Source organism: Terrapene carolina, unplaced genomic scaffold, assembly GCF_002925995.2.
Source record: "Terrapene carolina triunguis isolate 2854851 unplaced genomic scaffold, T_m_triunguis-2.0 Scaffold833, whole genome shotgun sequence".
Lineage (NCBI taxonomy): Eukaryota > Metazoa > Chordata > Testudines > Emydidae > Terrapene > Terrapene triunguis.
The window spans coordinates 1766307-1782301 of NW_020665184.1; the positions used below are offsets into that span (position 1 = coordinate 1766307).

General features: G+C 55.9%; 2 protein-coding genes across 2 annotated transcripts; both read left to right on the plus strand.

Moving 5' to 3' along the window:
• Nucleotides 1-691: 691 nt before the first annotated feature.
• On the plus strand, nucleotides 692-4263 carry MRI1 (methylthioribose-1-phosphate isomerase 1). The gene is made up of 6 exons (XM_026660655.2): nucleotides 692-867; nucleotides 1296-1537; nucleotides 1615-1784; nucleotides 2186-2362; nucleotides 3188-3412; nucleotides 3571-4263. Exons 1-6 carry the CDS (start codon nucleotides 736-738, stop codon nucleotides 3702-3704), a joined length of 1080 nt encoding a protein of 359 aa, XP_026516440.1. The 5' UTR covers nucleotides 692-735; the 3' UTR covers nucleotides 3705-4263.
• A 166-nt stretch (nucleotides 4264-4429) lies between these two features.
• On the plus strand, nucleotides 4430-9755 carry CUNH19orf53 (chromosome unknown C19orf53 homolog). Its single transcript, XM_029913703.1, has 4 exons — nucleotides 4430-4456; nucleotides 4646-4915; nucleotides 7201-7347; nucleotides 8888-9755. The coding sequence occupies exons 1-4, from the start codon at nucleotides 4430-4432 to the stop codon at nucleotides 9029-9031; spliced, it is 588 nt and encodes a 195-aa protein (XP_029769563.1). The 3' UTR covers nucleotides 9032-9755.
• The last annotated feature ends 6240 nt before the right edge of the window (nucleotides 9756-15995 follow it).

A 15995-nucleotide genomic window follows, 5' to 3' on the forward strand; every position in this document is an offset into this window, starting at 1 on the left:
ATTTTTAGTTCCTGGAAATTACAGGACAATCCTGGAGTGTTGGCAACCCTAGCTCTGGAAGGGCAGGCGGCTCTAGTGGTTACTGTGGGTGTGCTAGGATGCCTGGGTTCTATCCCTAGCTCTGGGAGGAGAGTGGTATCTAGTGGTTAGAGCAAGGGGTTGGGAGTAGGGTGACCAGATGTCCTGATTTTATAGGGACAGTCCTGATTTTGGGGTCTTTTTCTTATATAGGCTCCTATTACCCCTCACCCCGTCCCGATTTTTCACATTTGCTGTCTGGTCACCCTAGTTGGAAGCCAGGACACCTGGGTGTTCTCCCTAGCTCTGGGAGGGCAGTGGGGTCTAGTGGTTAGCGCGGGGGGGGGGGGGGGGGGGGAGGACGCCTGGGTTCTCTCCCTAGCTCTGGGAGGGCAGTGGGGTCTAGTGGTTAGCACGGGGGGGGGCTGGGAGCCAGGACTCCTGGGTTCTCCCCCTAACTCTGGGAGGGCAGGGGGGGTCTAGTGGTTCGGGCAGGGCCCAGCCAGACGCGTGGGGTCTTACGCTGGTCCTGCCGGGTTATAATCCCGGTTTCACAGAGGCAGAGCCCAGCCCGGGACTCGGCGGCGCTAGGGCCGCCGCGCAGCGCGGGTCTCGCTTTAGGACCCAGCCAGCCCCTTTGCGGAGCCCCGTGGCCCAGCTCCGTCCCGCCCCCGAAGCCCGAGTCCCTCCCGGCCGAGCTGCGCCGCCCGCGGGGCCATGAGCCTGGAGGCGCTGCGCTACCGCCGCGGCTCGCTGCGCGTCCTCAACCAGCTGCTGCTGCCCCAGCGGAGCCGCTACGAGGAGATCGGCAGCGTGCGCCAGGGCTGGGAGGCCATCCGGGCCATGCAGGTGGGGCGGGCGGCACCCCGGGGCGCTGGCAGGCGGCGCCCGTGGGCAGAAAGGGGAGCTCAGAGCAGCGGCAGGGCACGGAAGGGAGAAGTGGGTACGGGGCTGGGGCTGGGCGCGGAGCAGGGCTGGATAGGGGCGGAGCAGGGGGGTGCAGGGTCAGGGCTGGATATGAGGGCGTGGGACACGGCGTGGAGCGGTGGGTGGGTGCAGGGCTGGGCACGGAGGGGTGTGGGGAGGGGGGCACAGGGCTGGATATGGGCATGGAGACATGGGGTGGGGACCGGGTCTGGGGACAGGCCTAGCTGGGCTATTGCTCTGACCTGGGGTGGCAACTCCTCCCCTGCAGGATCTCTCCACCCCCACCCCCTAAAGCTTCCCACATCGTCCTTGGATCCCACTCCACCCTGACAGTGCCCCCTGTCTCCCAGGTGCGGGGCGCCCCTGCCATTGCCATCGTGGGGTGCCTGAGCCTGGCGGTGGAGCTGCACGGTGGGGCCGGCATGGGGCAGGGCAAGGCCGGCCTGGAGACCTTCATCCATGACTCCCTCCGCTACCTGGTGACTGCGCGCCCCACGGCGGTGAACATGGCGCGGGCGGCCGAGGAGCTGGGGGCTTTCGCTTCCCAGGAGGCCCAGCGTGAGGAGGCCACAGCCGAGAGCCTGCGGGAGAGGTGAGAGCCAGGCCCACTGCCCCTTCCCTTCCCCGGGGTCGAGGGAGCCGTGCCCTAACCTTCCCCCCACCCCCCAGCGTCATCCAGTGGGCAGAGGCCATGCTAGAGAAGGATCTGCGGGACAACAGGAGCATCGGGGAGCACGGGGCGCGCCACCTGCTCCAGGCGTCACCGCAGGACAAGGTGACGGTGCTGACCCACTGCAACACCGGCTCCCTGGCCACCGCCGGCTATGGCACCGCACTGGGTATGTGGGGCTGGAGGGGGGGCAATCTGCCCACACCAGGGGGAGCCACATTGCCTGTAAAGATTGGGTTGGAGGAAGAGGGGGGGTTCCGCCAGGACTGCAAAGTAGAGTCGGGTCTTATCACTAGACCCCACCCAGAGCCAGAGAACCCAGGAGTCCTGACTTCCAGTTCCCTCTGCTTTAACCACTAGTCCACCCTCCACCCCCCTACTTAGACCCAGGGAGTAGAACCCAGGAGTCCTGACTCCCAACCTTTGTTTTGAGAACTAGACCCCATTCCCCTCCCAGGTCAGGGGAATTCACCCCAGGGGTCCTGCTACCCTGCTGTGACCACTAACCCACGCTCTCCAACTCACTAACCTCTTGCCCTCACCGTTCACAATCCCTCTCTTGCCTTGCAGGTGTCATCCGCTCTTTGCACGCCCTGGGTTGTCTGGAGCACGTCTACTGCACGGAGACGCGGCCGTACAACCAGGGGGCGCGGCTGACGGCCTACGAGCTGGTATACGAGCACATCCCGGCCACGCTCATTGCGGATAGCATGGTCTCTGTGGCCATGAAGGAGAAGGGCGTGTCGGGTGAGTGAACCCCACCGCCACAGGCACCAGCTGGCCTTGTTAGAAGGAGATGTGGAGTTCAGCGAGTGAGCTCTTCAAGGCAGGGGCCATCCTGGAGTCTGGCATGATAGAGCCCTGATCTCAGTCAAGGGCGGGCACCTGCAAAGCGGCAGGATGAAGCCCCGATCTCGGCCAGGGCCTGTGCAGCATCACGCACAATGGTGCCCCGGTCTCGGTCAGAGGGGAGACGTCTGTGCCGTGCCCAGTGCGATGGGGACCCATCTTGGTTGAGTCTTTGGGGTGCACGCTCACAGGAGTCAGTACATCAGTAGATCCCTCTCATCCAGCATCATGACACCAACAGGAGCCAGCACCAGCTCTGCCTTGCCCATGGCTGACACAGTAACACCTATTTCTCAACGTAGGGCACTTCATCCCCGGAGCTCACAGCACTTTACACACGTCCGGTGTATTAGTAGCATTGTCCCCCGTCTATGAGGGGGGTGGACACGCTGAGGCATAGAGAGGGGTGATGGCTTCAGGAATCGAATCCCAGTGTTCTTCCAGCATGGTGCCCTTTCCCCTGGACATCACTGCCTCTCGGAGAATCATGCTGGGTGCTCCATAGAGCTGCTTCGTTGGGGCCCTGTGCAGTCCCTGGGTGGTGCGGGAGGATTGGGGTCTGCCAGCCACAAGGCTGACCAGCAGCAGGGAGGGGGTGGGAGGAGGGGACCGTGATAGGATCTCACTAATACTAAGGTGGCCATCTCAATGCTGACTCCTTGGTGGTCATGTGGCACGGGAATCGCCCCTCCAGGACTTTAAATGTTGCATTCTCTCTCCCAGCTGTCATTGTGGGAGCCGACCGGGTGGTGGCCAACGGCGACACCGCCAACAAAGTGGGCACCTACCAGGTGGCCATCGCTGCAAAGCATCATGGGATCCCCTTCTACGTGGCGGCCCCTAGCACCTCATGTGACCTGAGCTTGGCAGAAGGGGCTGAAATCGTGATTGAGGAGCGGCCGAGCCAGGAGCTGACGGACGTCAATGGAGTGAGGATCGCAGCGCCAGGTACTGCAGTGGGGGTGCGTCCCTGAACAGTATTGTGGACCAGCGGGCTGTCTTGGTGCAAGAGGAGACAGCGATATTGAGCCAAAGGGGGAATTCTTGGTTGGATATTTATGTCACATTGCTGAGTGGCTCACAGTGTCTGTTTTTCTCCTGCCAAGGGATTGGTGTTTGGAACCCGGCCTTCGACGTCACGCCGCACGAGCTCATCACTGGGGGCATCATCACGGAGCTTGGTGTCTTCCGCCCTGAAGAGCTCCGAGAGGCCCTCACCCGGGCAGAGAAAGGAGAGTGAACCCCTCGGGCCAATAACTGCCCTGACTCGGGCGGCGAGGGGGTGGAGAGAGACCCGGCTTTCCCTCCGCAGAGAGCAAGACTGTGGGTGGGGGTAATACACCCCCTGCCTGGCTCTGTTTTACATGGTGTTAATAAATCCCCATCGCCTTTGACGACCACCACCACTTGTCCGCGTGGGCTGATGCCTGTAGCTGTCTAAATTAGCAGGGCTTTAATGAGCTGGGTGTCCTCTACTGGATGGAGTCTGACTACCCCCTCCCTCCCTGTGTATCATAGCCCCTCTACTGCCCCAGGAGATTCTCCCTTTGCTCCCGGGGCTGGGCTTTGTGCTCACTGGATGTTCTGAATGGCAGCAGGGCCTGGCAGAACCTGCCCCAGCGGCTCCTCCTGACTCACTGATACCAGAGCAAACGGGGGGCAGAGGGAGCTTCCCCAGGAGGCCCCGGGTGCCCTCAGAGCTTTGCAGGGGGGGAATAAGGGTATCTGGAATTGGGTGGGGTGATCTCACTGCCCCCCAGGGTGTTCTGTATCCCGGCATGCACTGGGGTTAGTGTCCTCTCTGTTGCCCGGGGAGCGTGCTTTGCACCCGCCCCTCTGTATCCCGGCATGCACTGGGCGCGTGGCGTGCCCCTCTGTATCCCGGCATGCAGCGGAAGTGACGTTTCTCCCGCCCCTCTGTATCCCGGCGTGCACTGGGGCTCGGCCGGATGTGGAGGCCGCCTCATGGCTCAGGGGAAGCAGAAGTTCCAGGCCCAGAAGCCGGGCGGGGGGGAGGAGGGGGGGGGGGGGGGCGGGGGGGGTCCGGGGGCCCCGGGGGGGGGGGGGGGGGGGAGGTTTAGCGGGGTCCCGGCTCCCGGGCACGGCGGGGGTGGGGGTGGGGAGGTTTAGCGGGGTCCCGGCTCCCGCGCACGGCGGGGGGGGAGGTAAGTGATCTGTTAGCCCTCCACACTTCAGAGGGCCCCAGCAGCCCCATCTGCCTGCAGTCCCCAGGGAGAGGCTGTTACCCCCCTACTCTTCTCCCCCAGGCCCCTCACAGGAGCTCTCTGGCCCACCGGCTGGGGATCCCCACCCTGGGGCCGTTCAGCTGCTGGCATTGAGTTCTGCTCCCCTGGGTCCAAATGCTTCTCTCCCTTCTCCCATGTCTCTCTTCCAGGCCGGATAATTGCTCCCAAGAAAGCTCGGGTGATCCAGCAGCAGAAACTGAAAAAGGTGAGGTGGGGTGTGAAAAACAAACAGCCCCCAGCAGCAGTAGCAGTGTTTATAGCTCAGTTTGTTACCGATAGGCCCCCACCAAATTCATGGCCATGAAAAACGCATCACTGACCATGAAATCTGGTCTTGTGTGTCCCTTTACCCTATACTATACAAATTTCACAGGGGAGACCGGCTTATCTCAAATCGGGGGTCCTCACCCAAAAGGAAGTTGCAGGGGGGTTGCGGTATTGCCACTTCTACACTACCTTCAGAGCTGGGTGGCCGGAGAGCGGCATCCGTTGGCCGGGCACCCAGCTCTGAAGGCAGAGCCACCAGCAGCGGCGCAGAAGTAAGGGTAGCAGTACCGCACCCCCCCCCCCACACACACACACACAATATCCTTGTGACACCCCCCCCAACTCCTTTTTGGGTCAGGATTCCTACAATTATAACACTGTGAAATTTCAGATTTAAATTGTTGAAATCATGATATTTACTATTTTTAAAATCCTATGGCTGTGAAATTGACCACAATGAACCATGAATTTGGTAGAGACCTAGTTATAGAGCAGGTCTGGCCAAACTGCAGTTCGTGAGCCACAGTGCAGTTCTTATAGTTAAAGTGCAGGGCTTGCAGAGAAATTTGGTCTTTCTGTATTTATGCTTTGTTTTGTACAGACCTGGTGTGCTCGCGATCTCTCTGCATTCTGCAGAATACAGGCTGTGTTTATGGTTCATAAGTTGCATTTGAATAGTTTTTAGGTTTGTGTTAACCCTACGTTAATTTCATGAATGACAATGATATCTTCAAATTGTAAGAAATGCAAGTATGAAGAAGAAAACCGAAGTTTTAAGCCAGAATGGGAAGAAGAGTTTGCATTTACTGTTAAAGGTGGCAAACCTCTGTGCCTTATCTGCAGTGCATCGCTCACTCACTATGAAGCGAGCACCTTGAAACATCACTATGAAACAAATCACAATAACTTTCATCTAAATACCCTCCTGAATCAGAATTAAGGAAAAACAAGCTAACCGCATTAAAATTACGCCTAAACAGTCAACAGACGCTGCTTTCAGCATTCAGTAAGGAAGCTGACACACCGACTGAAGCTAGTTTTATTGTGTCATGGAATATCGCTCGTGCTAAACATCCATATTCTGATGAAGAATATTGTGGAAGTGGTTGCAATTTTAGATCCAAATAACACACAACTTCAACGACTAATAAAACAAATTCCAATTTCGTGCCACACTATGGAGATGCGTATCTTCCCAGATCAGTGCTGAATGTTGCAAGCAAGAAGCAAAACGATCTAAAGAATTCTCTAGCATTCAGCCTAGCTCTTGACAAATCCACAGATATACAAGATAAACCCCAACTAGCGATATTTGTTTGCTACGTTTCCGTGGAAGGATAAGATTATTTCTGAGCTTACTCAGACAGTCTTCATCTTCCAGAACAAGTTAAAGCTTCTGCAAAGAGACATAGTGTCAAGAGACTTCAACCACTTTCCCCACCTCAAGAGTAGGGTAAACATATTCCCCGAAATCAAAGTAGAAGATCACAAACTCGAGGAATACAGAGGTAAATTTCAAGGACTGCTTGATGACTTTCTGGCCAGGTTTGAAGACTTGCAGAAGTTAAGATCCTGCTTCGCCTTTCTTGTAACCATTCATGGTTGATGTGATCAACAATGGCTGTCCAATTCCCAAAACCATGGTTACGGAAACCCTTACTATAGAAATGGAACTCCAGGAGGACCAGGCTCTAAAGATGTTGCATAAATCACAGTCTGCAATCGAGTTCTGGAAGCAAGTGCCAGGAACGAAGTATCCTCAACTCAAGAAGACCAGTGTGCGACTCATTCAATTTCCGGCACAACATACTGCTGTGAATCGCTGTACTCCCTGATGAAGTTGGTAAAATCAAAACCTCCTGCAGTCCTTACAAATCAACATCTGACCGAGCTCCTCTGTACCGCCTTGACAACCGGATTTCCAAAGACTTACAGCCAGGATGGAGACCCAAAAGGCCTCTAGCTCTGGCAGTAATTAGCCACGATACAGTAAGTAGGGTGTTAATGTTTAAAAAAATGCACGTGTAAAGTTGTGCGGCTCTCGAGCTTCTGAATATTATTGTACATGGCTTGGAGGATCAGTAAGTTTGGCCATCCTGGTGTGAAGGTTCTTCGCCAGGGGTAATAGGGCGGCTGCTTGTCAGTTTTACAAAGCTCCAACCTGATCCTTCGGTGTAAACACAGAGCAGCATGTACGTCTACCACACCACCCTACCCAAACAGATCGCACCACTGCACGCGCCAGCGAGGACAAACTGCACGCGACTCAATAGAAGCAGGTCCCTAACCATCAGAGGAGGGAGGTTCTGGATCAGCCTCCCAGTCAGCGCAGTGGGGACAACACCAGAACTAGCTTCGCGATGGAGCTCGGTAAGGGCTGTGAACAGGATGATATGAGGGGGTGGGCTGGGCTAGCGGGAATTCGACTGGATGTCCTGGGGGACAGGGTCCCTTCCACCCCACATTGGGTGAGAGAGAGAATGAGTCACAGGTGTCATTCGTGTTGTATGATGTGCGACTGGAAGGTGGAGAAGAGTGGGATAAGAACCTGTGGAGAATAGACGGGATTTAAATTCTGTGTTGTAAATCAAAGCTGATAATTCACTCCAATCTGCTTTATCCACTCCACAAGGGCCATACCTGAACATATCATGGTGACCAATATATATATTTTTTTCCTCGTTGTTTCCTTGTGCTCATCTGTCAGTCGGCCTGTATCATCTGTTGTCTCTTGCCTTTGATAGTAAATTCTGCGACGGTGAAAATTGTCTGTTTCGTGTTTGTACGTCACTTAGCACAGCGGGGTGCTGGTCTGCGACAGGAGCTCCTAGACACTACTTTAGTACAGCTAACCAGTAAACACGAGGGCTGTCGATTTAATCACAGTTAACTCATGCGATTAAGTCAAAAAAATTAATTGCGATTTAAAGAAATTAATCGCAGTTTTAATCACACTGTTAAACAATAGAATGCCATTTATTTGTTTTTCTACATTTTCAAATATATTGATTTCAATTACAACAGAATACAAAGTGTACAGTGCTCACTTTATATTACTTTTGATTACAAATATTTGCATTGTAAAAACGACTACATAGTATTTTTCAATTCAACTCATACAAGTACTGTAGTGCAATCTCTTTAGCGTGAAAGTGCAACTTACAAATGTCGATTTTTGTTATATAACTGCACTCAATAACACAACAATGTAAAACTTTAGGGCCTACAAGTCCACTCGGTCCTACTTCTTGTTCAGCCAATTGCTCAGACAAACAAGTTTGTTTACATTTACGGGAGATAATGCTGCCGGCTTCTTCTTTACAATGTCACCTGAAAGTGAGAACAGGCGTTCGCATGGCACTTTTGTAGCCGGCATTGCAAGGTATTAAATACCAGATATGCTAAACATTCGTATGCCTCGGCCACCATTCCAAAGGACATGCTTCTGTGCTGATGATGGATTGTTTTAATCGCTTGACAGCCCTAACAAAAACATGACTGGAACCATGCTAGACATGGACATGGGTAATGTTAGCCTGGAACCCTGTGTGGGAACACAATTGGAGTTCTGCTCTCTGTGTGCAGACCATGGTTGTGGAATCTCCATCACTGGAGATTTTTAAGAACAGGTTAGATAAACACCTGTCAGGGATGGTCTAGATAATACTCGCTCCTGTCAGGAGTGCCGGGGAGTGGACTAGACGACCTCTCGAGGTCCCTTCCAGTGCTGTGATTTCCAAAGGGGTGTCACCTGCTCAGGCAGAGACCAGTTCCGTTGCACTCGTTGGTAAAGTGGTGAAGGGAGGTGGGGGATGGGCAGGGACTAGAGGGCCCCCAGCTCCTCCCCAGGAGGCCCCTGCTTAGATGGCTGCTGCTGGGTTAATTTGCCTCACGGCTCCTTCCTCCCCAGACCTTGGAAGTCGGCATCCGGAAGAAGATTGAACACGAGGTGATGATGAAAGCCAGCACCAGCATGGCCAAGAAGCTGACCGTGGTCAAAGCACCGGAGAAGGGAGCCAAGAAGAAGGGCCAGTCCAGCAAGTCTCCCCTGTAACCTGAGCTGCTCAGCTTGGAGCCCTGTGTCGGAATGGAGGGACGGGGGCCGCTGTGTGTCCCTGAACACAAGCGCTTTTGTAGCTACTTCCTTGGACTTGTTCTTCCTCCTCTGTCTCCCACGGTTCATATTCCCCCATGGCCTGTTCCATGCCTTGTAGCTGGGGCTGGGGGCTGGCTTAAGCCTACGTGGTTAACCTGCCTCGTGCCAGAAAGGGCTCCCGTCTTGTCACCTGGGAGGATGCTGAGGCTGACGGGGCAGGGCAACTCGGTGGTTCTCAGCCAGGCCCCAGGCGAGGGATTCTCTGTCCCTTCCCTACGGCAGGAAAGTGACTGAGGCCTGTGCTCCCTCTGCTGTCCACAGGTCTCCCACTGCAGAGTCGGGAAGGGTGTTGCCTCAGGCAGGAGCTGGTGCAGCCACGGAAGAGTTAGCGAGAACAGTCTCAAGGCTTTTGTTGGCTGGTGAATTGCTGGCTGTGGACCCTCTCCTCCCAAGCCTGGGAGCCCTGGTGGAGTTTGTGGCAGCACCTAGGAAAACCTGCCTGTGTGAATTACGCAACTGGGGCTAAACTCATTTGCTGTGAGTGGAAGGGGAGCAGCTTGGGCCTGTTGAGCTGAGCTGCTGAATCTCATGTTCTCTTACCAGCTCCCTTGACTGACTCCAGCCATGCAGATTGGTCTCTGAAAACGCCTCGGGGAAAGGGACAAGCTGCCGGGGTGTCTTCCTGCCCTGACCGTCCTCCGGTGCTTTAATAAAATGTACTGGGGGGAACGTCCTCTCCTGTAACTCCTCTGTTCCACCTCCTTGGGGACTGTAAAATTAGGATAGCTGAAGGCCCCTGCCCTGGGGACTTGGATACAGGAGCCGCATGGTCCTTGTGAGCTAACCACCCCCAGAGCCTTCTGTGCTCAGGACAGCGTGGGGGAGGTTCCCCTTGGCTTGGCTAGCAGGGGGTCTGTGGTGGATCTGAACATAAGAACGGCCAGACTGGGTCAGACCAAAGGTCCATCCAGCCCAGTATCCTGTCTTCCGACAGTGGCTAATGCCAGGTGCCCCAGAGGGAATGTACAGAACAGGGAATCATCAAGTCATCCATCCCATCGCCCATTCCCAGCTTCTGGCAAACAGAGGCGAGGGATATCATCCCTATCCATCCTGGCTAATAGCCATTGATGGGCCTATCCTCTGTGAACTTATCTAGTTCTTTTTTGAACCCTGTTATAGTCTTGGCCTTCACAGCATCCTCTGGCAAGGAGTTGCACAGGTTAACTGTGTGTTGTGAAAAAAACTGCGTTGTGTGAAATCTGGTCCCTGCAGGACTTCCACCCTGCGGGGGAATCTGCGTTCGTGATCCCTGTATGGCTCTATCTCATGTCCTCATCTGGCCCCATCACCATGATGTGTGAGCACCTCACATGCTGTCTCTGTCAGGCAGGGTGGGGCTAATGCCCTACTTCAGAAGCAGGGGGCCTGCGGTGCAGAGGGGCCGAGATCCAGACCCTCAGAGCAGTTAGGCACCGAACTCCCAGGGAACTCAGTGGGTGCCGAATGCCTTGGAGGAGCTGGGCCTAAGTGACTTGGCCCAGGTCACCCAAGGAGTGCTGTAGCAGAGCTGGGAATGGATCCCAGGGATCCCAATTCCCAGGTTACTGCCCTAACCACTGGGCCGTCCTACCTGCTGGGGCCCTCACCGGGGTAATTAAGGGTACAGTAGAGTCTTCTCCGGGGGGCGTCTTTTGGTAAGGCCGTGCTCTACCTCGGCCATGCGCTCTGGGCTACTGAGGGGGATTCTCTAGCCTGCAGAGGGGTGGGGGGGTCTCCGGTTTGTGTTCTGCAGGAGCCTGGGCTGGATGATCGCAATAGCCCCTTCAGCCTTAAACGATGACTGCTCCCGTGTGAATGCCGGCGCTCAAACCTTGGGACACGGATTCGGCGCTACTGAGGCCTGGTCCACACGAAGGCTGTGTCTACACCCCAAGCGATGGCAACGTTTTGCCATTGACATATCGCTGTCTGCGCTGGGAGTTCTGGCCCACACGCCCCTGGCGCTTTGCGGGCGGGTGGGATTTTCACACCTGTTGATTTAACTTTTCCATGTCGATGAGCGCTGTCCCGGTATGCTACGCCAGGAGAGCCGGCGGGCGTGGGCGCTGGCAGAGCTGTGCTGTGTATGGGGCTGGCTTACGAGCAAAACCAGCTACGCTAGGCTCTTCTGCTGGCTGTTGGACAGGGCTCACACCTCTTCGTGCCCCCGCTGGCCAGAGCTGTGCACCAGACGGCTGCAGTGTAGATGTGGCTTGTGCATTTCCTGGTGCTGGCTCCCCCGCCCATGTGCTAAACTGGCCTGTTCTCACTCCAAGGCCCAGCTCAGCTCCTTAACCTGATTAACTCTCATCCAGGCGACTGGTGATGGAGTGTTTTCGTTTCACGGGCATGGGGGAGATGATTCTGGCTGCTGGAGGTCATGGGGGGAGGCGTAGTGAGCCGGGGGGATGGAGGGAGATAGATCAAAGCATCTTCCCTGGGAGTGGGACAGAGGGATTAGAAGGGGGCAGAATGAAGGGAGACTAAAAACACTGGGTCTCAATGCGATGAATCCTTCACCCCTGCCAGCCTTTGTCACTTGCACGTGCTAACAGCCCAGCACTGGGAAGGAAGGAGGTTTTCATCTGCTCCTGCTGGACCTGGCCTGGTCTTTGATCGGTTGGAGCCATGTCAGCCCCCTTCCCTGCGGATAATGGGCTCTGCTAAGCCCAGGCCTCGTTTCTAATCAGATGGGGCAGGCGGGAGGGGTGATGGGGATGGAGCCCTTTGCAGCAGGAGCTGAAATTCCAATCCCCTCCCCTCTGATACTTCTCTGGGGGCCTGGCTGCAATGTATTTGATGATTCCCAGCCCAGTTCTCTGGGGAGCAGAGGAGGAAACTCAAGACCAGAGATTAGAAGCAAATTGAGCAAAGTGGCAGGAGTTGGGGATAGAACCCAGGAGTCCTGGCTCCCAGCCCTGCTCTAACCACTGGCCCCCACGCTCAGTTATTTCTTGATGCTCCATCATTTAGCACAGACAATTCCCCACCTGTGCCAAGCCTGTGGGGCATTCAGCCAGGTCCCATCTTTCCTGTGCTAACTCTTCACGTGTGGGAGGAACCTCCAGGTTCCAGTGGGGATGCGGATTCCAAGTGATCTCCGAAGCCGGCTCTGAAGTAAGAGGCCTCCGGCAATGGGCTGCCCAGAGAACTGTAGACCTCCAAAGGGAATGGGGATTATCCTGGGCTGGGGGACCCCCATCAGCCCCCAATTGTCTGCAGGGAACAATGGGGATTCCGCAGGGGCCAGTTCAAGGCTGTTCTGAACGCTGGAAGCAACCGAAAGGAGGGACCCCCATGCTGTCTGCCCTGCTAACCCAGCTCCCAGACCTCACAGCTGGGGGAAGCAGCTTAAACCTCTTTCAGGAGCTTTATTTATACAGTGGATTTAGCCCTGGGGGAAAGTGCAGGTTAGTGGCTAGGAGAGGGGCACTGGAGCCAGGACTCCTGGGTTCTATTCCTGGCTCCAGGAAGGGAGTGGGGTCTTGTGGCTGCAGCCCCAGCTTCTCATTCTGTAAAGCAGAGATAACGCAGGCCTGTCCCTCCAGGGCTGGTGGATCAATGTTCACCAAGTGCTTTGAGATCCCAAGGTGCCAGAGAAGGGGCAAAAGGCCTTCAGGGTTACTCTAGCCCAGATTCTGCCTCCTTATGCAGCTCGCTTCGTCCCGGGGTGTTAGTTCCTCCCGGCTCCTAGGAGCCCCCTACCCCCAGCAGCAGCGAGGGGGTTGGTGGATTTGGTTGAGGTCAGAGCTGGAACCACACTCCCCAGATGCTGAACAGGGAAGGAAGCGGGGGTTGGAGGGGGTGCAGGTGTGAGCAGGATTGCCAGACACCTCAAATGCAAACAGGGCCGCTCAAGGAGATGTTTGTGCACAAGATGTTTCATGTTGGTGAGAGACTCCAGCCTTCCAGCCCTGGAGATTGAGCAGCGGGGCATATCTCCTTTCCCAGGCCCCTGCCCCTTCACTGCAACCTTATCTGCGTCCCTGCCCCTTGCTTGAAGAATGGTCGAGTGGTCAAAGCAAAAGGATGGGAGCCAGGCGATCTGGAATCCGCTCCCAGCTCTAGAAGGTCTGTGGCCTAGTGGTTAGAGGAGATGGAGGAGTCCTGGGTTCTATTCCCAGCCCTGCCACTGACTTGCTGGGTGACCTTGAGCAAGTCACTTCCCCCCTGTGCCTCACTTTCCCTACCTGGAAAATGGGGCTAATGTTACTGCCCACTGCTTTGCAGGATTGTGAGGCTCCATCCATAATGAGATTCCCCAAGAGAGCTGGGGACACACCAAGGTACTATCATTATTGCCCTTTGGGGAGAGCCGCCATTGGAATGAAGAGTGCCTGGATCCCTTCTTGGCATCCCGGCAGAGAGTGCCAGCTGTGTCACTGCAGGAGCACACCCCTGGCTCTTACAATGGAAGACAACTTCCAACAGCTACTAGTCACACCTGAATCAGGTCTGGGTTGCTGGAGCACACGCCTTAGTTGCATCTGCATGGCAATAGATTAATAACAATCCCTAGTTCCTATCTACCGCTTTTCATCAGCAGCTCTCAAAGCACTTTACAAAGGAGGTCGGCATCATTATCCCCATTTTACAGAGGGGGAAACTGAGGCACAGAAAGGCAAAGTGACTTGCCCAACGTCACCCAGTGGCAGAGCCAGAAATAAAACGCTGGTCTCCCAAGTCCCTGACCAGTGAAACCAAGTTGACTTTTAATCATTTTTAGGGGGGGGAGGGGAGTCAGTGGGACAATCACATCATAACCAATGTCCCCTGTACACAAGTACCTGCTTGTCCAAGAAAGGCACTGACGCTTCCAAATCCTACCTTGAATCTAGGCTGCACTGTGGTTTCTTAACAGGCTCAGACCCAACGAGCACTGAGATTTGGAACAAGTTTTAGCAAGAACTCCTTTGAACAGGGTTCCTGAATATCTGGCTCCTGACTGGGTCTTAGAAATGCAAAATGAGGTGTTTAATACAATGCAAAATTGTATTGCAATTGGCTACTCTCCTGCAAGCAATCATTAATCATCATTAAGTAATCCAAGTCTGAATTTAAGCTATGACATAGTAAGTGTGAGAGTTCCACACTCATCGCTCGTCCTGTTCATTCAGTCGCACCATGTCAATGAAGGCGGCTAGAGCACTGACCCAGGAGACTTGGGTTCTATTCTTAGCTCTGACTGGGGACCTGGAGTAAGTCACACCACCTCTGTACCTCAGTTTCCCCATCTACAAAAGGAGATCATGATACTGGCCTTTTCTACAAAGCAGGAAGATCTTCTGGTGAGAAGCCAGCCCTTGTTAGATCAGGGATCCCTATCTGCTATAACCTCCCCTGGTAAGGTATGGAAAGGGTGGGATAACCAACACCTGAACCCCCAATTGTTACTCCCACCGCAGAGCATGGCGTGGAACTGGCCGTATGTACCCTCTCTCCAGGAAGAGGCAGCGCTCAGATGTCCTGTGGGTGGAGTGGTGCCTCTAACTCTGCCTCAGACACCTCCCAATATAAAGTGTGTTGCCCCTCAGGGGAATGGCTACCTGGGCTTCCTAAACTCATTCCAAGTTTCCCTGGGCTTCCCCAAGCACAGGCCTAGTTTCTGCCCTATGCCAGCAGAATCACAAAGAGCCTCCTCTTGTCTGAGCTGAGGAACCTTCTGAACCTACTGAAATGCAGCCACCTCTGGGGAGGGGAGTGACAGCGGATAGTAACAGAGAAAGGTGGGGGGACACTTGGGCAAACCCCTGCTCTAAGGATGCTGCCCCGCCTCATTGATTAGCATCCCTCCCGCTTTTGTCTTCATAGGCTCTGGATATTATCCCTCCCTCCCCCCCCCCAAGTCCTGTAAAATTAACCAGAGCCCTTTATAAACAGCAGGCTTTTGGGTCCTTCCACAGGGCAAGGGGATTTGCATGCATTGCTCTGGTTTGCATGGGATGGGAGACAGGTGGGAACGTGCTACCCTGGGGTGGGAGGTACGTGGTCCTGGGTGGAACCTGCACATGGGGTGGGTGATCTGCTTACAGCAGGAGGAATAGGGGAGGTGCTTGGCTGGAAGTGGGAACTGCAGCAGAAGGAGGATCCAGGTGGGGCCGAGGGATCCCCTAGTCTGGAAGATGAAGTGTCCATGGTGTGGGGCATGCGGGAGGAGGAGAAACTGGGGGCGGGGTGTACCTGGCTGGGAGACGCGGGGGGGAGAGAGCTGGGAGGTCCCTGGACTGGGAGACGCAGGGGGGAGGGGAGAGCTGGGGGGGTCCCTGGGCTGGGAGACTCGGGGGGAGGAGGAGCTGGGGGGGCGGTGGCCTGGGCGGGGAGGGGGCGGAGCCTGCCTCCTGAGTCCTGGGCCGGAACCCACCGCAATCTCCCGGTTGCTACATTGTTGCCATTTCCAGCCTCTTTCGAATGTTGTGAATGAAGGCTCGGCGGCCACGCCCACCTTCCCCATATATGGGCACCACCTCCCGGTCCCGCGCTCCCGGATTGGTGGGCCTCCCGCCCTGATTGACGGCTCGCCCCAGACTTCCCACGTGGGGGAGGGGGCCCAGCCGCTGATTGACAGCGGGGACAGCCATTGGCAAGCGGGGGCTGCCTCCCGGCGGCCAATGGGGGCCCGGCAGGGGGAGGGGAAGCCGGGGATCAAGCAGCCGTCGAGCTCATTGTTGTGGAGCTTCTTAAAGGGGCCGCATCGCGGGGCCGGAGGACGCGGCGGGGGATCCGCGCGGCGAGAGCGGCCCGGGCCCGAGGGAGACCCCGCCCCCCCCCTCCCCCGAGCGCGGGAGCCGCCGAGCTCCGGACCCGGCGGGCGAGCCCGGGGAGCGAGCCCGAGCGCTGGGCCGCGGGGAGCCCGAGGCCGCCCGAGCCCATGGAGCTCCCG